The sequence below is a fragment of the Podarcis pityusensis genome (genome assembly GCF_964106645.2).
Source record: "Podarcis pityusensis genome assembly, chromosome: 14".
Taxonomy (NCBI): domain Eukaryota; kingdom Metazoa; phylum Chordata; class Lepidosauria; order Squamata; family Lacertidae; genus Podarcis; species Podarcis pityusensis.
The window spans coordinates 26,603,391-26,626,004 of NC_138039.1; the positions used below are offsets into that span (position 1 = coordinate 26,603,391).

At 40.5% G+C, this 22,614-nt stretch overlaps 1 protein-coding gene across 3 annotated transcripts in view; it reads left to right on the forward strand.

The window, feature by feature from the left end:
* Positions 1 to 22,614, forward strand: part of CTDSPL2 (CTD small phosphatase like 2) — a 40,366-nt gene that overhangs the window by 13,858 nt on the left and 3,894 nt on the right. For all 3 annotated transcript variants that reach the window (XM_080982188.1, XM_080982189.1, XM_080982187.1), the window contains 11 exons: positions 4,989 to 5,196; positions 7,464 to 7,602; positions 9,555 to 9,704; positions 9,929 to 10,144; positions 11,527 to 11,605; positions 12,746 to 12,857; positions 13,051 to 13,137; positions 18,416 to 18,478; positions 18,566 to 18,645; positions 20,981 to 21,107; positions 21,872 to 21,967. In XM_080982188.1, the coding sequence (XP_080838314.1) occupies positions 5,011 to 5,196; positions 7,464 to 7,602; positions 9,555 to 9,704; positions 9,929 to 10,144; positions 11,527 to 11,605; positions 12,746 to 12,857; positions 13,051 to 13,137; positions 18,416 to 18,478; positions 18,566 to 18,645; positions 20,981 to 21,107; positions 21,872 to 21,967 (1,335 nt within the window). In that variant the 5' untranslated portion in view covers positions 4,989 to 5,010. The remainder of the gene's footprint in view (positions 1 to 4,988; positions 5,197 to 7,463; positions 7,603 to 9,554; positions 9,705 to 9,928; positions 10,145 to 11,526; positions 11,606 to 12,745; positions 12,858 to 13,050; positions 13,138 to 18,415; positions 18,479 to 18,565; positions 18,646 to 20,980; positions 21,108 to 21,871; positions 21,968 to 22,614) is intronic.

Genomic DNA, 22,614 nt, shown 5'->3' on the forward strand with positions numbered 1-22,614 from the left:
ATTTAGGGTCATGACTTCCCATGAAAAACCTAAAGGGCACATTCAGGAAGTTTTTAGCAGTCTGGCTATACTACATCAGCTTTGAAACAAGAGGAAAATTACTTCCAAAAATAGGCTTCTGCATGTCCAGTGCTATGGATTATAAATCCAGAGAGCTTAATGTCTCCAGGAGCAGCTGTTTCATTCCAGAACCCCAACAGGAACTGCACAGGTTTTGCTGAAACCTATAAGCCACTAAACAGTTCAGTCTTGCACATATCTATTCAAAAGGAAGCCTTGCTGAGTTCATTGGACTTAGGCATTGCAACTTAACAAAGTTTTGTGAATTTTCAGTGCAAGATCATAAAATTATTAGTGGGGTAGAGGGGAAGTGTACAAGAATATGATAATGTAAAGTTCATCTCAACCCATTTCTTTTTTGTGGAATCATACTTGCTGCTGTCCAAAGTTTTTAATTGTCTAATCATCGTAATGTCAATAGATGGATTAAATCTATTTACATTTGGATATTACAAATAGTGTTTTTGTGGATATTGAAGGAAATATAGATAAATTAGAGTTTAATTAACAGCTTTTTCATCATCACTAGTAGAAAATGCTATGTCGCATTCGTTTTAAATAAAAAGAGTCAAAACGGATTTGGTTTTTAAAATGTCATTCAGTCTTGCACCAACAATTTAAAGCCCTCCTGCTCCCTTCATTGGTTGATGAATGTTCAGTTAAATTGATTAATGCTTGAAGCCCTGTTCTTTTCAATTTGATGCAGCTTCAGTGCATCCTTTCATTGGCCACGTCTGGACTTAGACATGAATTGGCATATGGGCAGTTGTTGCTGTGTTTCTGTGTTGTGAAAGTGAATGAAGCTTACAGTGAAATATGTGTGGTGTTACACTGGAGGTGTAGCTATTTCCACTTCAAGCAGAAACCACACCACACTTCTTGATATATCACAGGCAGTCTAGATGGAGCTGCAGTTGGGACTATATTTGCCCTTCCAACTCAAACCTATGTTCTTAGGAAAAGCAGGCAGTTTGACTCTATCCTGCCACTGATGTACCTGTAGCATCTGTCAGAATTCATCGAGTGTCATGTTTTAGGGATCAGCTTTGTATGACTTGGCATATTCATAGAAACATTGCTTCATGCCTCCCAATTCCAGCCTCCACACATCTATGCTTGGTGGGCTGAAATACACAATTCTAGAGTGACAGGCAGCAACAGCTGCCAATTACAACACGACTTCCGAACTCCTGCTGATTGATCGGCCTCTTAGAACTCTGCTCAGTGTTTGTGAGACACAAACTGCAAACACATTACAAGAAAAGCCTTGTAATGTTATGGAAGGAGGTGTTAGAAAAGGTATTTTTACTAGTTTGGGTCCAATCTTATAGCCTGTTGAAAAGGATATGTTTCTGAAAGGTGTTCATACATTTTATAGGAAGGGAATTTCACAGTTGTATATAACAAAGAATACTGTATTTACTCGAGTCTAATATGCCATCAAATTTAATGCACATCTCAATTTTCAGAACCTTGAAACCAAAAAAAGTGTTTGCTGGCGAATGTAAATGTTCCATCAAATCTAATGCGCACCTTAATTTTCACCACGTAATTTGGCCCCAAAAGGTGATCATTAGATTTGAGTAAATACAGTAGTTCTCTATGTCTTTCATGATATGGAAAAAATATTTTACACATTTCCCCATCCTGATGCAGCTCTCTTTACTGCCATCTGTCACTATTATCTGATTTTCTAGCATTTAGAGTTGTACAGGTAGCAACGTTTTTTGTTGGTTGCTAGTGTGCTGCTCCAAAATTTTGGCAAGCCAAAAAGGAAGCCTCGTGTCTACCGTATTTTTCGTTCTATAATACGCACCAGACCACAAGACGCACCTAGTTTCTGGAGGAGGAAAACAAGAAAAAAAATATTCTGAATCTCAGAAGCCAGAACAGCAAGAGGGATCGCTACGCAGTGAAAGCAGCAATCCCTCTTGCTCTTCTGGCTTCAGCAACAGCTGCGCAGCCTGCATTCGCTCCATAAGATGCACACACATTTCCCCTTACTTTTTAGGAGGGAAAAAGTGAGTCTTATAGAGCAAAAATACGGTAATTATGGAAAGCAGCTCAGATCTGATAGAACCTGGAATTCACTGCACACACTTCACTACTGTGTCTTATAGGAAGAGAGCATGAGGTACCTTCTCAGATCAGGCATTTCTTCTTTGTCTTGTGTTTCCCATTAGAATTTCAGGCTTATCAGCCTTTAACTAATGCTATATATGCATTGCTATGGAAGGGAATGCTGCACCAGTTGAATTTCTGCCCGTCATATAACTGTTAAAGGCATAAAACTTCTGTGAGGAATCAATCGCCTTCAGCATGGTGGGCTACCAGTAAATGTCTGAATTGAGTGAACGTGTTCCTTTAGCACAAATATTTAATGTTGGGCTGATTCTTCTGTGTTTTGTTTGTGTGCAATTCAAGTCGAAACAGCACTTGTGTTCTGGGTGCATCAGGTAATGGGAAAACAAACTTCTCTCATCAAGAGGATTGTAGGTACCTGTTGCTAAGTCCATTAAGGATATTTATAACTGAGGTTTGATAGCCAGGATGTGAAGTAAGCCAAAGACTCTCTGGCACTAGCAGTCGGCCCAGTTAAATGAACTGCAGCTTAGAGGATAACGCTCATGCTCTCTCAATATAGACACCTAATCTCCCATTCAAAAACATTTACTCTGTGTGCACGTTTGCAGCCTACCTTCTATCGCTTTCTGTAAAGAAGTGCAGTGTTCCCTTTCACACCTTTTGGATAGAGGACTGGTAATATGTTTCCCCTCAGGTTTTCCCCAAACTAAGGATACATTCCAACAAACACCTGGAAGCCTCATTAATTCCAATGGAATCATTTTGGATAACACTGTCCTGTTGAAACCAATGGGACATTAAAAGACTTGGCATTGCTTGGATCTTCCCTGTTAATAATATCCTAACAAAATTCCCAAGGCACATTTTATAATTGGGTAATGCACTCTGTTGTTGAGAGACAATGGAGAACGCCTCTGAGAGTGACATCAAACCACTGTGCTAGCAGCACTGAAGTGACCTCCCCAGGGCACAAGCCTGGGCAGTGTGTATGGAGGTCCTGGGCCCAGATGATAAGAACCCCCTCTCTAGCTTGCTGATGTGGTCCAAAGGAAAGCAGAGCAATACGTTTGGCACCACCTTGGTGAGAGCTGAGTGCAGGGTGAGGACCAAAGGTGGACAAACTACCGCAGAAAGAGCATGATGTGTCCCTACCAGAGGTACTACTCCTCCCCTAACGCCCCCTCTCCATACACATGCAATAACTGCTTCTTTTAAATTAACTTAAAATTAAAGAGTTTCAGCATGAAACTGTATGCTCCTTATCTTAGCTACTTCAAATGGAAAGTAACAATTAAGGCAAGACTACACCTTCGTGTTTCATTTTACCTGGTTAAGATTTCACAGCTCTGTTTATGGGTGGTGATTCTTAGCAGTTTTATTGACATTATACCTAATTAAGGCTTTTTATTGTTAGAGACACGAAGAGTCAGACACGACTAAACAACAACCACAATTGTTAGAGAAAATCAGTTCACAGAGTAGTCCTGTGTTTTATAAATGTAGAAGTTGAAGTTATCAACACTGACAAATGGAAACCCATTTACCTAAGCATACTGTTTTCATGATGTAATATTTTTACTGGTTTGCTAACTTTGGCAAAGTTAGATACCCTTCGCACAGAGCACTTGGAGTTTAGCAGACTTGTCTCCCTCCTCATTGTTGTTTGTTAGCAGCTTACAAACATTAGTGAAAGCTCACTTCCTCTCCCTCCCTCTGGTGGGCCACACAAACATACTTGTTCCCCAGATGGTAAGCAGAGGATCTGACAGGTTGTGGCTTGCCTCTAGCCATGCAGGAAGTGTGTAGGAGAGCTGCAAATTGATATGGTGTGTGTTCAGGTGCCAGTCACTGAATTACCCTTTTGCGAATATGGATGTACAAAGTAACATATCCCATTTGCCCTCTCAAACATAAGTGTTCATTTAGAATGTGATTAGGACATGGCTGTTTTACACCTTAATTTGCACAGTGATATTTTTCTTTGTGCTCTGCTGGGATAGACTGGGCTGGTCAGTATGCGTCCTAATGCACATAAATGAGAGAAAATAATTTTTTATTCAGTTCCGTACTTCCATCTCTTGGTCATGCTGAACTTATTTTCAGGGAAAAGAGCCAGTAAGACCAATGACCCTGTTCCAGGTCAGGGCAGAAAAGTTGCAGGAAGGAGCCTGCCTTGTTTTCTTCAGTGGCTAACTTGTCATGGCAATGGGGAGATGATGCTTTAACTTCTTCTTTAGAAACCCATGAAATTTTCTACAACTGTTAGGTATACTGATCTCTGGGAGTCAGACAGGCCCTATGCCCAAAGTATGGGGTAGGTTTTTCTTTTGTGAGAGTAGAATCACAAACTGCATCCTTTAGATTTCTCAGTGCTGAATGGCTGCCCCTTTCTTGCTAGAAGACCTACTCCAGAGCAGTGTCCATGAAGAGTCCTGCTGATAGGCATGTTGAGATTCTGGATAGAAATGTTGCAAATATCCTGAGCATGTGCTAATGTCCCCTGTGAAAATATGGCTCACCTGAATAATGAGATGGGTACCTGACCCCTCAAGTTCTCATGTCTTGATCTTGATCAAATAGTGTGTAGGAGACTCAAACATATGTTCTTTAGCCAGGAATGGCTGAATTTTCAAATTCCTACATGCCAGCCTTAGCAGTTTAGGGAGCTAGAAACCAGTTGTGCATGTGGCTTTTCATTTATTTATTTAAAATAAATAAAATACTTAGTTAAAAAAGAAAAACAGTTAGCCCAGCTTTGGATTAATTATTGAAAGTGCTATAAAACCATAGATGATTAGTACTTCTTGGGCTTTAGTTAATGTTATGTGCTTGTTCTCTTACAGTTTTACATGTGATACCAACAAAATGAGGCTGAGAACGCGGAAAGCTTCTCAGCAGTCAAATCAAAATCACACGCAGCGTACACTGAGGGTGAAGAGAAAGTACTCAGATGTAGAAGAGAGCTTACCTGTTGGGGGAGGAAAACCTCAGAAAAATGAAACAGGCTTATTATCTTCAATCAAAAAGTTTATTAAAGGAAGCACCCCAAAGGTAAGCTTCAAATATTTTGATCATGCTAATCTATCTATGGAATATTTATCACCACAGTCTTCCCAAAAGAGATTTACACAAAAAAGTTTTAAAACCACAAAAATTCACAATAAAAAGAAATGTAAACACATTGGTTGTATGTGGAATAAGCAGCCTCACATAACCAACATGCTTAAGACCATAGAGCAAGCTGTCCTGCCCAGCTTCGCACAACTTGGAAGGGTCTACCTGAGAAGCTCCCATGTGAAGAGTTTTGAGTTGGTTGCTCCAGCTCAGACTGCATGGGTCTCACAAGCCACTCTTGATTTCCTATACTAGTAACCAAGGAACTTTCACCACTCTGTAACTAAGCTAAATTTTACTTCCTGTGACTTTTTATGAATTCTGTATGGAAAAGCACATGAATCTGACATTTGGAGCATTTATAAGTAAGCCGTTTTTAACTTACCAAATGTGTGGTGTTTTTGTATGCCAGTGGGAAACTTTGGAAAGAAGCCTTTTAAGGGGACATTTTGATACTCACTTTAACTGGCACATTTTAATGTTCTACAGCCTGTATTTCCACACTTTACTTTGCTGCATGTTTTATGATTTCAAATCTCTGTTAGGGTTCTCTCACCAAAGAGTTCTTGCCCTAAACTTGGATCTTGGCATCCAGGAATTCTCTTTTATACCTGTATAAATGTTGGTCCCTTGGAACCAAAATTGTAAACATAATGCCAGAATAAAAACTGGACCTTACAGAATAGATCTTAACACGTCCACTAAGGCCTGTGTGTGGAGTGGCCCTACCAGTTGTGTTGGCTGGGGCATCTACTGCTCATATTAGGGATAGCTAGACTGCCACTTTATGAAGGGATAGAGATTTCTCAAGGGGATTGGCACAGCAAAGCTAGCATGGCCTTAGAATTCTAGTTCACTTTGTGGGGGCGGGGGGCGAGCTTCCCATGCAAAATAAGAAGCAATGAGTGGCCTGAAGCTGCAGATAAGCAGGTGGGGAAGCAATCCTAAAGATAGCAAGAAAGCAGACTTGGTAAAGTTCCCTATGAAGGGAATTACAAAAACATGGGGCCACTATTGAAAAGGCTCTATCCTTGCTATTTCATAAAGTTAATCTCAAGTAGGTTATTATGAGAGCTGTCAGACCTTCATTTAACATGGCTCCAAATGTTTTAGGGATTTAAGGATCAATGCCAGCACATTAAATTGAACCTGGAAATAAGCATCAATGTAGCTGGTGTAGGAATGATGTAATGCAAGGGCAAGCAACCCCCAATGCAAATGCTAGCAGGAAGGGGCATCCCTCCTCTCCTGCATGCCCCCTCCCCCAATCTTCTCTGGAGGGAACTCCCAGAACAGCACACAGTGGGATAAGAGAAGGGGTCATTTTGTTCATGGAACAATAAGAAGAGTGTGCAGATGAATTCCTCCCAGGGTGCTGGAAAAGTGATTCAGCAAGTCTTCTCAGTGATAAGAATGGAAACTTCCTGGGAAATTTCCATCATTCAGGTTGGTGACAATGGAGCAGACATTAATTGGGATTATCTCAAGAGAGAAAGTTCCTCATCTACCCTATTCTTGTTTCACACAAGAATGCAGGACATTTTGTAAAAAGCTCATACTTTAGTAGAGCCATGTGTTTCCCAGTAATAACTTTACACAAAGCTCCAAGCGGTGATTTTGGGAGACTTTTAAAGGCAACATTTTAGGTTGTTAGAGAATTTCAGTTTGTAGTACCTCAGATATAGGTAAAAAAGCAGCCAGTCCTCATACAGCTATTATAATCTTAGAATACAAGTGTTGAAAAGAAAGATGTTTGAGCCTTCTATTTCTCCCTTCCCTCCTATAGTATAACAATTTCTATAATTGTATTTTTCTATAGAGCTGTATAAGTACGAGGAATATTTTTTAAAAAACAAACAAACCAAAAGCTTGGATTTTGAAGGTTCCAATTTGAGTCTTTGAGAACACACAAGAAACCAACACACCCAACCACACTTTTGTCCCAGGCGGGGATGGGACCTGTGCAGCTTTCACTTGCTTTCAGCTGAAGGGCCCCTTTATTTCAGCCTTTTATGACATATTTTCTGCCAAAACAGTCAGAGCTGAACCTTATGAAATGAGAGATGTGGAAACGAAAATGTGGTAGATGCTAACAGTGCCATCACCATGAGCATAAAAGTGAGGATCAGTTTTTAAAAGGGCATAGAAAGTTTGTTAGTAAACTACGTATTAGATAATAAATTGTTTATGCTTTATTCTTTAAGGATGAAAGAGAACATCCTGCAAAGAGGAGTAGAACTGAACGTGATATAGATGACAACTTGATTACATCCACTCCTCGAACAGGAGAAAAACCTAACAAACAGATTTCTCGAGTTAGGCGGAAAAGTCAAGTGAATGGAGGTTTGTAAATATTCTACTCAAGTGACTCCTATGAAGCCTTTGGTCTTTCTACACCATTGAAGTAATTAAGGTTTTGTGTCCTGGCTTCATGGAAGAGAAAATTTGAGCCTGCAGTGCCAGGAGTGCACATTGGTTATTAGGCAGCATATAAATATTTAAAACCAACTTATTTGGGTGGTTTAGAAGTAAACCTAGTGCCTTTATTATGTAAAATACATTGCAGTATTTTTTCTTGATGCTTACAGTAGCCCAATCTGACATGTCAAAATGGTTGGGGTCATTAGAGAAGTGAGTTTAAGAAAATTCACAGAAGAAAAGTTTGCAATCCCCTCCTTTCCTCCCTTACCCCCCCCCCCGAGGTACTTGTGACCCCCACCCACAGTAGCCTCTGCAGAGTATTGGTTGGCCATCCTGAACAATATTAGAAGGGCAGGGAGGACTCCTGACGGACGGAAGGAAGGGATGGGCTGTGATTTTCATTTAGTTACCATCTTAGGATCCATGCATGGTACCGGAGGATTTCTCCCTCCCACAGCAGCCCCCTGCACAACATCAAACATTGTCCAGAGAAGATTTGGGGGGGGGGGGCATTGGGGGCGGGGGTCTACTGTAGGTAGAAGGGAACACAAAACCATATTTCCATGAACTTCCTTAATTAAACTTCTCTTAGAATCCAGAATTATTTATTTTGTTATAAACAAAGGCTAAAAGAGTGTTTTGCCTTACTGAACTAGGGTTTGAAATGTGATGCGTGTCCACTCAAACCTCTTGACAGAGTAGCCAACATGGTGCCCTCCAAATCTTGGGGTACAGCTCCATTGTCCTTGACCATTGGCCATGTTGACTAGAATGGATAGGAGTTGAAGTCCAACAACATGGAGGGCAGCACATTGGCTGACCCCACCCCACCCCACCTGCACTGTAGTGGTTAATGATGTTTGGCAATGGAGCAGAGCACTCTTGCATAGCTTGTAGCTGCATAGTTAGCAGGATCACCCGCTCCTTTTCCTCCTTCAATGAAATGGGCTATATTGTTTGCATTGGGGACAGTTAATGCTTAACATGCTGAACTGCATTTTTGTTTTACACAAATGGATCACTTAAGAAAAGAAAGAAAACAGCATTATTTTCCCTTAGGAAGGAGAGGATAGTTGGGTGAGTTGGCTGCTCCACTAGGCAATAATATTCAAATTGAGCTGTTCTTACCTTGGGTGGGAGGGAAACTGACCTTCAGTTCCCTTTGCCTTACATATTTAAGAAGGCCCTGACAACTGAGTGGACAGAGCCTGCGGGTGGGTGGATGTCTGACTTTTGTATCTGTCTGATATTCCAGATAGATTATGGTGCAAGCAGCCACTGTGTATTATTAGATACATGTTGTGAGCAAATAACTGTATCTTTAATAGGGATTTGGTAGTCAGAGGTGACCAATTGTGATGCTGCCTGCTTTACTGCCTTGAAGACTGCAGGCCACAGGATCTGCCTTAATCTCATCAGCTCTTTATGGGTTTTCTAGATATTGAGTGGCTATTCTGGTGTTTAATTGCAGGGTTTTTTGTGGTTTTTTTTACTGTAAAACAAACGCAGAAACCTCTTGTTCCATTTTTAAGAGGATTAAACTCCTGAAATAAGTATTTGTTGAACTAACCATGTGTTTGTATGGATTGAAAATATTGCCTACTGAAATCCTGTTAAGAAACAAAAATATTGCTATTGCTACTCATACGTATTGACTGTGTTTGGATGTAATGCCAGCTCTCCCCTTTCGCCTCCAGTATGGCTGCAAGGAGAAGTCTGCCTCAGGCAGCAAAATGTCTTGTTCTGGCCCTGGAAATTTACTTGAAGATACTGTGTGACTTGGTCATTCCAACCTATGTAGTAAAAATGACATCAGGAACAATGTGAGCATTGTACAATACTGTCAAGTGAAATGTTTTGTGTCTGCATTCTAGAAGCTGGAAATTATGAAATGACAAACCAGCATGTTAGGCAAAATGGAAAATTGGAAGATAATCCCACAACCGGCAGCCCTCCACGGACTACTTTACTGGGGACCATATTTTCTCCCGTCTTCAATTTTTTCTCACCAGCAAATAAAAATGGCAAGTATTATGCAAACCCATGTTTAATGTGTTATATACACTTAAAAATAAAATAGCAATTTAGAAAAAGTAATCTCCTGTCTCAATGCTGGGCAAAAGAGAGGTATGTTTTGATTACTCTTTTTTAAAAAAATATTTAAAGATTCTGAAGCTAAAAATGAAATAAGAATGTTAATTCTTACCTAAGTGCAATAGCAATCTGTGAACCGAAAACATCATTTCAGGGACAGCCGGCTCAGACTCTCCGGGGCAAGCTGTTGAAGCTGAAGAAATAGTGAAGCAGCTTGATATGGAGCAGGTGGATGAGATTATCACTAGCACTGCAACTTCAGCCAATGGAGCATCATATACTAGCCAAGCAGTGCAAGTCAGATCAACGATCAACAATGGCTTGGAGGAAGTAGAAGATGTAACTGATCGTGATTTGCCTCCTCTCACTGGTAAGAACCAGGCATATTTTGGTGTGGTTGTTTTTGAATCTTATGTACATGACTAATTTTGGGGGGTTGGGGGATACGCCCTCACTCTTCTGAACCAAATGGCTCAGGGACACAGGATTCTCCATGACCAGCATGGTTGTGCGGTCTGCATTACTACCTTTCCATGATTTGTTGGGAGAGAATGATGTCCTAAACTTCCCTTCCTTGAGATACTCCAAGTGTTTCTATAGCCATGGACTGCAGGAGCAGAGAAGCTTTTATTCTGTTGAACAGTGCTCTGCAATTTTGAATGGGAATGGTGCAAATCTAGTTTACCTGAGCATGAATTAACAATTGTTGTTGTTGTTGTTGTTGTTGTTGTTGTTACTATCATTCTTATTTATCCACCCTTCACACTAAGATCCCAGGGTGGGTTATAACAATAAAAACACCATGTTGAAAACAGTTGAAAACACTTTACAATCGCAGAAATAGTGGGGGTCTTAAAAATGTACATCTCAAATGTCAGAAGCCAGGGGAAAGAGGTGTATCTTCTGCCTTCACTGAAAGATATATAATGCCAGGTGCACCTCTGTGAGGAGGGAGTTTCACAACTTAGAACTAAATACAGTGGTACCTCTAGTTACAAACTTAATTTGTTCCGGAGGTCCGTTCTTAACCTGAAACTGTTCTTAACTAGAGGCGTGCTTTCGCTAATGGGGCCTCTTGCTGCTGCTGCGCCGCCGGCACACAATTTCCGTTCTCGTCTTGGGGCAAAGTTCTCAGCTCAAGGTGACGCTTCCAGGTTAGCAGAGTTTGTAACCTGAAGTGTTTGTAACCTGAGATGTTTGTAAACCGAGGTACCACTGTAATTGCATTGAGTGTCTTGGTGCCAAAGAAAGAAAAGAAAACCAAAGGGAATAACTCTTTGGTGGATGAGAGTGTAGCCGAAGAAATGGATAGTGGTTTTTTCTGTCTTATGTTTGTACATTCTAGTTTCAGTGTGTCATTAACTATGCTCTGTTGTAACATTCAAATGAAATTATAGCTGACACTTGAAACTTAGCATTTAAGACTTTAATAGATTGATAAAAGCTGTTATTAGAGGTGAAACTGTTATATGTAGGACCATTCTGGGGAGGTTCCCACTAATCATTTTAGTAGTATTATATTTTTACATATATCCTACCTCTCCCCCACACCAGGACTGATGGAAGCTTACACAGATTAAATAGAACAGACTAAATAAATAAATAAATAAATCCTTAAAATGTGATTAAATGTAATTTAAGGCAAAAATGGAGACTGGAAATATTTTGATTATTGAATATTCCACTTAGCTGCTAACTGGAGCTTTCCTCCCCTCTTCAGATGAACTAATGAGGAGCTTTTGTGTTTATTAGCACCAGTATCTCCGGACAGTGGTTACTCATCAGCTCATGCGGAAGGTGCCTATGAGGAAGACTGGGAAGTTTTTGATCCGTATGTGTTCATGTTTGATTTCACTTTGTAATTCTAGATATGACATTTTGAGAAATAAAATACATTGTCCTCTTAGTTAGCTTTGTGAGTCAGTGTTGAAGACTGCAGTACTTAACATTTATTTTGAGCACAATACTCCAGCAGTTCTACAAGCCTCAGTTGTAGAGCCATAGCAGTAAAATCAACATTTATTTATTTGAACCCTCTTTATACTGCTCTTTATCAAAATTGATTTCAGCAGAGTTTACAAGGTTTAAGAAGAATAAAATATACATTACGTTCTCTAACAGCAAACTCAGCTAGTGAGCACTGACAAGAGTATGGCCAAAACTTGGCTGCTGAGAAACAAGGAAGAGGTATTGATGTGCTCAAGGGAACCATATGGTTTGCAGAAATGAAAAATAAAAATAAAAATAGGAAAATGTATGGAGGCATTTGAAAAAAAACAACCCAGTGAGGACTGCATGCTTAGTGGTCACAGAATTCTTGATGTGGGGGGGGGGGATAAACTGAGGGGTGGTGGGGTGGAATAGAATAGAATATCTTGGAAGAGAGCCGAGTCAGCTGTCTAGAACCCTGAGCAGGAGCATGCCACGCTGCTGTAACATTTACAGCTCCCACTTACATACAGGTACTTCCCCATTTGCGCATGATCAGCACGTGCATGACTGCTGACAGGCACACAATTTTTGCCTGACAGGCGCACTGCAAGGGGGTGGGGCAGAATGGGGTGGGCTCATATCATCCCGCTGGTGCATGCGATGCCTTAGAATGTACCCCCATGTAAATGGGGATCTGCCTGTATGTACATAAAACGTTTATAGACCTGCAGGTAAAAGAAAAATCAACAGTCCTTAGATGAGTGAATAAAAAGGTTTAATCTCAAAACATTACAATTGCACACGCACGACACATCCCATTGAATCATACAGGAAAGTTTTCCAGGGCTTCCCAGATTAGTTGTGTGTCTATTTCCATCCTGCATCCAGTGGGGACTGGGATCGCTGAAGATGTCTTCTTACTGCCCTGGTGGTCCATTACATTAGCCTGCCAGGGCGGCTTTCCAAATTTGTCCCATGAGTTGTAAAGCAGCAGTTGTAATAAATTAACAAACCGTATATTGGTTTGCCTTTCTTCTAGGTACTACTTCATCAAACATGTTCCACCACTAACAGAAGAACAACTTAATCGGAAGCCTGCTCTTCCATTGAAAACGAGAAGCACACCAGAATTTTCTTTAGTTCTAGACTTGGTAAGGAATACATATTGGCATTAGTTATGATAGAAAGGTGTGTGTGTGTGTGTGTGTGTGTGTGTGTGTATGACAGAGAGAGAGAGAGAGAGAGATGTATGCTGTACAAATTGCAGGGGGGAGGGCTTCATTTCCGAGCATACTTTATTTCTACCTGCCTTCGAAGTCATCTCATTTTCTTAATTCTTTATAGGATGAAACACTAGTCCACTGTAGTCTAAATGAACTGGAAGATGCTGCACTCACATTTCCAGTCCTTTTCCAAGATGTCATTTACCAGGTAATCAAAACCACGTTCCAGTGAAGTATAAAACTGCTTATATAAATTAAATGGGCAAACACTTGTCATGCACATGGTGTCTTCTTGCCCTCCTGGAACATTGGCAATTTAGCAGTATTGATTACATTCTTTGAAATTTTGTCAGGCAAGTCCTCAGATATTAGATGTATTGTGACACACTGCTTCTTCCTTGTACACTTGCATACTTTTACACTTCCTTTTCATTTATTTGTAAAGAGCTCAAGCATGAGGAAGCCAGAAGGCTTCCTCTTAGCTGTCTTTCTACGTGGCAGCTTTTCTCCCTGCCAGCAGGTGGAGGCAGGAGTTCTGGAAGCTTAAATAATTTTACTACAAAAGAGCTTAGGGCAGACTTGCTTTTCTGCCTTGCCTGAGTAAAATCGACCCATGCTATTCTGCTCAGAAGGGATTAAAAATACAGACCTGGGAATAACTTGTGCAGATCCATCTCTTCCTTCATAGTTAGGTGCTGCTTGTGTGGCAGGAGTTGCTTTTGTTGATGGAGACTACCAGATTGCTAGCTGTTGGTTGTGCTTCACAACATATTCTTAGCTTCCATCTACTGTGTGTACAACAATTCGGTCAGCGAAGAACAGAGGAAAGAGGAAGAGTTGGAGGTGTGTTCCAGCAACTGCCAAAGATGCTGCACTGACCCCAGCTGTTGTTCTCAGGTCCCTATTGTGTGATGTACCTGGGAGTAGCAACAGCTTCCCTTCATGTAATTTGCATGATATTGGACTCCTCTGTAGTATCTTTGGAGAATGACATCAGGCACCTTAAATGGACACTTGTCCAGGTATTTTACCCTAATTTTAAAACTTGGATTTAGTCCGCAGGGCCTGCAAGACAGAGCTGTTCCACCAGGCCTTTGGTCAGGGCGCAGCCTGACTCCCTCCTTTGGCAATCTTTACAATACTTTAGTTTATGGTTGCCATCAATTTTGATTTTAATTAATTCTTTGATGTTTTTATAATGTTGCACTATTTTAGTGTTGTTAGCCGCCCTGAGCCCGGCTTCGGCTGGGGAGGGCGGGATATAAATAAAATTTATTATTATTATTATTATTATTATTAGTCTTTTTTTGTTCTGTAAAACCCTCCAAAATTCTGAGGCTTAAAATGAGGTATTTCCTTTCCCCAGAAGAAATCATGTTTAATGACACCAGTGTTCAGCTTCCTCTTTAATTAGATAAGTTAGGAAGTTACCTTAGAATATTTTGGATAGTAAAAGCAAGAGCTGAAAATTGGCTGATAGCATCATCTTCTTTTCTGTGGCTTGCCAATATTACAGCTTACTGAGAACAGCTGAAGTGTAAACACTACTTTATGAGGTTTCTTTATATAAATATTGCTGAAGTGAGCAACAACACATTTGAGTCTTGGGTGGAATAAATGTAGAGTTCCAGTTTTACAAACCCCTCCTTGGTTCTTGGGCTGGGCTATTGTTTAGGGGGTGTTGTTTGGGGTGGGGTTGTTGTTGCTTTTGCTGTTCAGTTGTGAAATCCAAAATAAAAATCCTAAAAATTATGTGGAAAGTGTTCAATGGTTTTGATATTTTGTTTAGTGTTTATAACTACTTTTGTTATATTAGTAGTTATGCAATTTTTTTATATGTTGTAAGCTGCCTTGAGCGTAGTTTTAAATTTGGAAAGGCAGCATACAAATAAAATGATTGATTGAGTGATTAGTTTCTTGGCAGTCCTTTTCTGCCTAGCACAGGGCTAGCACCATAAAACTTGATTTTTGCAAACTTGAACATTTAGTTAGGAGTTTAGTGACCTCTGTTCCTCAACCTTTGTAATCCTCTATCCACTTATTCCACTGCTAGTCTCATAAAAAGCTCCTCTAGAGTAAGCAGGTTAAGAACTGCAGCTGTAAATGTTCCAGACCTGGTCCTAACCCTTAAGCATTTTGCCTCTCAAGCCAAATGCTCACATCTGGAAGTACGTTTCATTGCTTTGAGGGGAAACCAGTTTCCAAGTATGCTTGAAATTGCAAAATTGCAGTCACGGCCATCTATGGCTATAGATAAACAGAGTTTGCCCCTATTCTGTTTTGATATGGGCCCAGTGAAAATGGCAAGGAAGTTTGAAGTGTCAGCTTCATAATACTATTGTTAGTCTGTGAAAAGCCATTATTCAGTCAAACTCCAAAAGGCAAAAACAATCAAAAGCCTTTTGTGGACCAGAGTCCTCTTTATTTGCTACATAATTTATTTAGAACTAATTTGGTGCAAATGGTCACGATGATCGTGTTGTAGTGATGTGGTCCATTACTGCAGCCAAGCTTGAGCTTATCTGGGTCCTTTGGTCATCCAGAAGACACTTCCTCCAAGATCTTGCTGAAAATCAGAATGGCAACAAGAAAGACTTTTTTGTGGTTGTCCCCCATTTCTGGGGTGCTTTCTCCAGAGATGCTCTCCTGGCACCAGTCTTTGTGGCAGAAGGCAAATACCTGTCTTTCCTCCCAGGCAGTTTACTATCTTCTTCTCAGTTGGTGCCCTTAATGCTATCTGCCAGGGTAGCTCAATTTTTTAAAATTTTAATGGGGGTTGTGTCCATACTTGAGGAGTGGATTTTGTTATTAGTTTGTTGCTTTGTTAAAAACTTGGTTATGCTTTATTTATCTTACATGTTGATGTTTTAAACTATTTTATTGTAAGTCATCAGGAGGCTTTGGAGTTGGTGACTAAAAATTTAATTAATAATAATAGGAAGGAAGGTTCAAGTAGTTACTTAACTGTGCAAAGAATGACTGAGACCATGCAAGTTCACTCTTTTGCTCTCCCCACCTTTTTAATGATCATCTTCTGTTGATTGCAAAGACCTGTGGTGACAGTACTGATTCAAGATGGCAGTATGGGGTTTAAATTCTCTGTCATGTGGTCCTTTGGAAGTGGTGATCTGCTTAATTTGTTTCTCAGTGTGGTTTTGAAGGCAAATGAGAGTTGTAAAGCAAGTTGGGCACTGAAAGATACTATAGAATTAAGTATCCTAAAATATAGCAACTGTCTAGAGTTGAGGTTTTTTTAAAGGCCTTGCTCACTCCTTTAGCATTTGTGCTTTTCCCTTAGACGAAGGCATATTGGTAGCTTGTCTTAAATTATTGACACCAACTGGAAATAATGTGAACCCAAGAACTTCTTTGTCCACTTTGCAGCCAAATATTGTTTATTCTTCTGGATGGAAACCAATTCCTGCATTGCAGGGGATTGGACTAGATGGCACTTGGGGGTCCCTTCCAACTCTGTGATTCTATGAGTCAGTACTCAGTACACACTTGGGTACTAATAACTTGTACTGGCACTTGCAGAGGTTCTGATGAAGGGATTGTTAATCAGTGAATAAGACTTCTCTTTAGTTCACTAGAGAGCAACCTTCTCATGCCCTTCAGTGTGACTCACCACAGGCACTCAGTCCACCCTCACTGCTGAATTTCATCTCCCACCCACCTGAGGGAGCAAATTTGGATGGACTGGAAGGTATTCAGGGAGAGTTATCCCTTCCTCCACATCACAGTCACTCTTCCCATACCTTGCTAAAGAGCTGTTTGCCAGACTGGGGCATGCTGTTTACATAGGGAGGGAGGGGTAACCTGGGAACACCAGAACATAGGAAGCTGACTTAGACTTAGACAGTTCGTCTGCTGAACTCAGTATTTTCTCTCCCAGCTGTACCTGGAGATGTTGGGGATTGAACATGGGACTTTCTGCATGCAAAACAGGTGGCCCTTCCCACCATAACTTGCCCCAGGCACCAAAGCAGATGAACAGCAAAGCTTCTGCTGCTGTATCTCTTCCATTTCTTGAGCCCAATTTGCTGCAATGGGTTGCTTTTTAGCTTCATCTAAGGACCACAGGGTGATTTACAATATAAAAGCACAAAAATACATAACATAGTAACAAACTAAAGCAATACCTCCCACCCCATATAGTTTTAAAGGCCATAGATTGTTTAATTAGGCAAAGGCCTGAGAGAAGGAGGATGTGTTTGCCTGGCGCCTAAGATACATAATGAAGGCACCGTTGGGCACTGGGGTGCACTTTATTCAGCTCTCCTTTTCTCCAGTCCCAGCCAACACCAGCCTTGCCCACAGGCATGCAGCCGCTAACCACCCACATGTGTCCTTTGTGAGCTAAATGGTGGCACATCCCTGCTTTAAACGGGGATCTTTGCTGAGGAACATTCTTGTGGAAGCTACAGAGTACAGCTAAGGCTTCCATCCTGTACACACTTATGTCAGGAAGGATAGTTTGGCCACAGTAGTACTGCCCTTGGTCACCTTCTGGACTGGACTACACACTCTGTTTGGGGCTACTCTAGAGGTTGGTTCAGAAATTGTAGCTAGTGCAGAATGCTGCACCCCAATTGTTGCTGGAACACTGCATATTGCACAGATGAAGAAAGCTCTGCACTGGCTGCCAGTACGTTATTGAACTAAGCTCAATGTATTATAAAGGTGTATAAACCTGAATGACCTGGGACCAGGTTACCTGAACGGACTGCCTTATTCCTTATGTACTGTGCTTATCTGGAGAAGCTTTCTTGATTGTCCCAGTTATCCCATACTTTTTTTAGTTTCTCCACATATCAAGGCTTTCAGTATAGGGGAACATGCTGAAATAGCATACCCAGGCTTTCAGTAATTTGGAACACTTTTCCAGGCACCTACAATCCTGGTATTTTGTTGCCTGCGGAAAACTTATTTGTTTGTAAAAAATTAATTTGATACAGTTTTGGTGAGACAAAGTGTTCTGTATTTTATGATTCTATAATTTTAAGATTTTAAAACTTTTATGATGATTTTACTGTACACTGTTTTGATACTATTATGTGTTGGTGGTTTATAAATATTCTTATAAATAAAAATAAAAATAATAATAAAAATAAGATACTGCCTGGTACAATTGCCATTGTATCAAGTGCAGTAGATGATGCTAAAAGTTTTTGAGTGAGTTGTAGTAATAGTAATTTTTATTGATTTATCATAAAACATATGGACAAACTAACATACGAACCAAACAATAACTGGGTTGTTTTTTATTTTGTTTTGTTTTCCAATTATACAAGCAAACAGTAATAAGATTTTTACACCCTCTCTAGCATTACTATTTCTTCTTCAATTACTAAATATAATAAGTATTTTACTGTAAATTTTCACTGCTGTCCACCAACTATAGTTTCAGAAACCCCTGCCATTTGAAGCAAAATGTCCCTATTGTATTCTGTGTATTTTAAAATTGCTTTTTCTTTTTGTTCTAGGTTTATGTGAGATTAAGACCATTCTTCAGAGAATTTTTGGAGCGTATGTCCCAAATCTACGAGGTAAAGGGACTTAATTTGGCTCTTGTATGATTATCTTAGCCTTCAGCAGTAGAACAGATAATAACAACATCCTCCCTTCATTTTCAGATCATTCTTTTTACTGCTTCAAAGAAGGTATATGCAGACAAATTGCTGAACATACTAGACCCCAAAAAGCAACTGGTCAGGTAAGCTTGATGACCAAGTGGTGGCTGTTATTTCTTTTTTAATCAGAATTGTAGCATACACTATTATGATGTAGAACCTGAGTGCATTTTAGTTATCATAGCTGAATACACATGGAAACACAGATAAAACGCTGACAACAGGCTATTTTGAAACCTTGGAAACGTTGAACAGTACAACAACAAATGGGTGCCTGCAACAAAATGCTGCAGTGTCTCCTCAGGCCCTACTGAGTGCTCATGTTCAGGGTTCCCACCTGCCAGCCATACCTTCCCCAGGTTCTGAGGGGCTCAAGCAGGCCAGTTCGTTCCATTTCTACCCACCCCAGCCTTCCATTTCCTGGTTTTCTTTACCAAATTATGTCAGCATTCCATAGCAGCTTGCAGTGGCCACTGGTGGCATGCTCAGTTCTCATTGAACTCTTATGTTCCAGGGTGGGGGGGTGTGGTGTTTGCCCTCCTAGGTGGGTCATAAGGAAAGGGTTAAATGAGTGTGAAGTGATTGGCCAGTGGTAACCCAAGGGGAGGAGTTAGAGTTAGAGTTGGAGTTGTTTGGAAGTTAGTGGGGAGTTGGAGAAGGAAGAGGGAGGATAAGTTTGTGGGTTGGTCTAGTTTTAATGTGAGAGAGTGAGAGGAACTGTTAGGTGGAGTCAGATAGATAATTGGGATAATCAGTTTGAAGTTGTTAGGAACATGCTTATAAGTTGTTGTTCATGCTTATAAAATAAATTGATTACTTGTTAATGTTAACAACTGTCTGGACTCCATGTGTACCCGAGAGAAACGGGTTGGTGGCAGCGAGGAGGCAATCACAGTGGTGGCACAGGGATCAATAGACTGTCAAACGTCCAGGGACCCTGTGTGATTGCCACAGGATGTTTTTTAAAGTGTTGTATTTCTGCATACTTTAGGGATCACTAAGCATTTTAAAATATTCCTCTTGATTCTCAGTGACCCCATTTTGGCTCCAATTCCCTGTCATCACTCAATCCCCTTGAGTTTGCTATTGGAGGATTTGATTATCCATTTTATTCATATATGTGGTAGCAACTCAGATGGTCTAGTAGTGCAGGGGTGGGAAATCTGTGGGGGCCCTCTGGATGTGGTTGGTTACAGCTCCCACCATCCCTGACCATCATCATCCCTGACCATTGATTAGCTGCTGGGGGTGCTGGGAGTTGGAGTCCAGCATCACCTGAAAAATCATGGGAGAAAAATGGGGCTACCTGCCAATGAGGTAGCGCTTCCTACATATATGAGGGAGTGTACTGGTAAATGAAAAATAGGATACTCAGTTGGCCTGGAATGAGGGGTGGGCTGGACTGACTTGCCTGAGTCCCTAGCAGCACCTAGTATCCTAGAAAAATATGTGACTGACTGGAAGTCTGAAGAGAAGCACTCGTGTTAATGATGCAACATTTTGTTGCAGGTCCCACTTGTTCCTTCTAATAGTGAACTCATGTGGCTGAGTGCAGACAGAATTGGGCTACTGAGGAACAGGCGGGAGGTATCGGCACGCTTGGGTGAACCCCGAGGTATGCAGAAGTACAAAACATTTTTAAAAGCAAAAAAGAAAAACTCCCAAATGTTTGCTGGGCATGCTCAGTAGTGTCCAGGAACCACAGAAAGTTGGAATATTGGGAAAGAAAAACAGAAACTTGCGGGGAGGGGTCTGTTGACCTGATAGCGTGTACTATGCTGAAGGAAGACACAGCTGGATGTTTGGAACCCTGAAGATGAGCCATCCTATTTTATATATTCATAATATTTATATCCCACACAATAACAAAAGTTCTTTTGGCAGATTATAGTAAAAATTAAATCAGTACAAATAAATTAGGCTCAAACATGAAAACTACATCAACATAAGAACAACAACTGAATTCTCCTGGTGGACTTGTGCGTGAAAGATGGAAGTTGAGGCTTGGCTGTCTTTGGGTTCTCTCCAAATGTTACGGGATCATTGTAAAAACACTTCATCATTGCCTGATTTTCTTCCATAGATAACAGCACAGGTGCTCCACCTCCTGGTCAAATTAATCATTAAGAACACAAGGCCTTGTTTGGATTTGCGTGATATATATATATATATATAGTATTGTACTGCAGAGAATTAAAAACCTATTTTTCAGCCAAAAAACAACAACCTTTAGCTGTGTTTTTACATCTATTTTTCAAATAGATATAACACCACACACACCAAAAAACTACCATTTAATAAAAAGACAAATCTTAACATTAAATCCTGTGAAAGAGAGGAAATCTTGTAAAAAGCAGCATTTTCTTCATATACATTTTTCTCCATGTAATCTGAATGTGTTCTTTTAACCAAATACAGGCATCGACTTTTCCGTGAGCATTGTGTTTGTGTACAAGGAAACTACATAAAGGATTTAAATATCCTTGGTAGAGATCTCTCAAAAACTATTATTATTGACAATTCACCACAAGCCTTTGCCTATCAGGTAAGTGTTTTTTCTCCGCAGCTGGCTCTGCAGACAAAACAAATGCTAACATAACTTCATCTGTAGCCTCAGCAAGTAAAAAAGCATGATTTTTGTTTATGCATGTGGTGGCAAGTACCTAATTCACCACAAAACGTATATGGTACTTTACAATTTGAAGGGCAGTTTGCTACCACAATATTTCATGATAAATACTGAAAAAGTGTGCTTATGTGAAATTATGTGGTTGAATCAGAGTTAGGACACTGCTGTTGATCTTATCCTGTATTAGTTTTGCTCATGTTAAGAGATTTGCCCTCACACGCCTTCCTGGATTAGGGGCCAGGATGTTTCAGCATTAAGCATGAACTCTCTGGAATGGAGAGGAAGCAAACAAAGTTTTGATATGATCCATTGACAGAAACAGAAGCTGCACTGTATTGATTGTAGCTACAATCTGTAGTAAGGCAAGATGCACTTAATGCACTGAAGTTTCCAACTGCTTTCCCCAGCCTTGTTTCCCACCGTTACAGCTTTTCATGTTTGGGGACTGTTGGGCTCATAGGGGAATTGCCAAAAATGAAACTCACAGTAAGATGGTATTGCTACTTGCCTGAACTCGCTTCAGAAATTCTTGTAAATTGACCATATGTCTGGTGTTGGCCTATTTAATTGCATGTATTTAATTATAATATGCCTTGTGAGCTGAATGAAGGAAGGGTTTATAAATTCAAATAAAAATATATAAATAATTTAACTTGCCTCTGATATTTTTCTTTTTCTAGCTTTCAAATGGAATTCCTATAGAGAGCTGGTTCATGGATAAAAATGACAATGAGCTCCTAAAATTGATTCCTTTTCTGGAGAAACTTGTAGAAATGGTATGTATTTCAGTGATTAATCTTTTGATAGAATTTTCCCTCTTAAAACTTGATAGCATTACAAGTGTAGTGGCCCTCTGTTGCTTTCTGGGCATAATTGAGGATGCTGATGTTGATGTAAAAAGCCTTCCCTAAAAAAACATTGTTTGGGATTCCAGATCATCATGCAGGGTTTACAAATATTTCTGCACAGTGATTTCAGCACCACTGATCAGCTAATCACGGGCACTTCAAAACAGTTAGCAGGGCTGCCTGCAAGGAGCTTTTCCGCTGCTCTTTGCAAGCCCCTTCAACTCCCTGTGGAGTTCCATTTGGGGAACTCAGTAGTACAACAAGTCCCATGGAGCTTGAAGTTAGCATATGTCAGCTGATAGTCATTGACTTCTGCTTTCTTGTGGGGTTGGCTGCACTATGGAATTCCCCATGGGGAACTTAGTAGTGCACCCAACCTCATTTGGCATGCTCTAAGTGCCCATTCAGAGGGACACGGGTGGCGCTGTGGGTTAAACCACAGAGCCTAGGACTTGCCAATCAGAAAGTTGGCGGTTCGAATCCTCGTGACAGGGTGAGCTCCCGTTGCTCGGTCCCTGCTCCTGCCAACCTAGCAGTTTGAAAGCATGTCAAAGTGCAAGTAGATAAATAGGTAC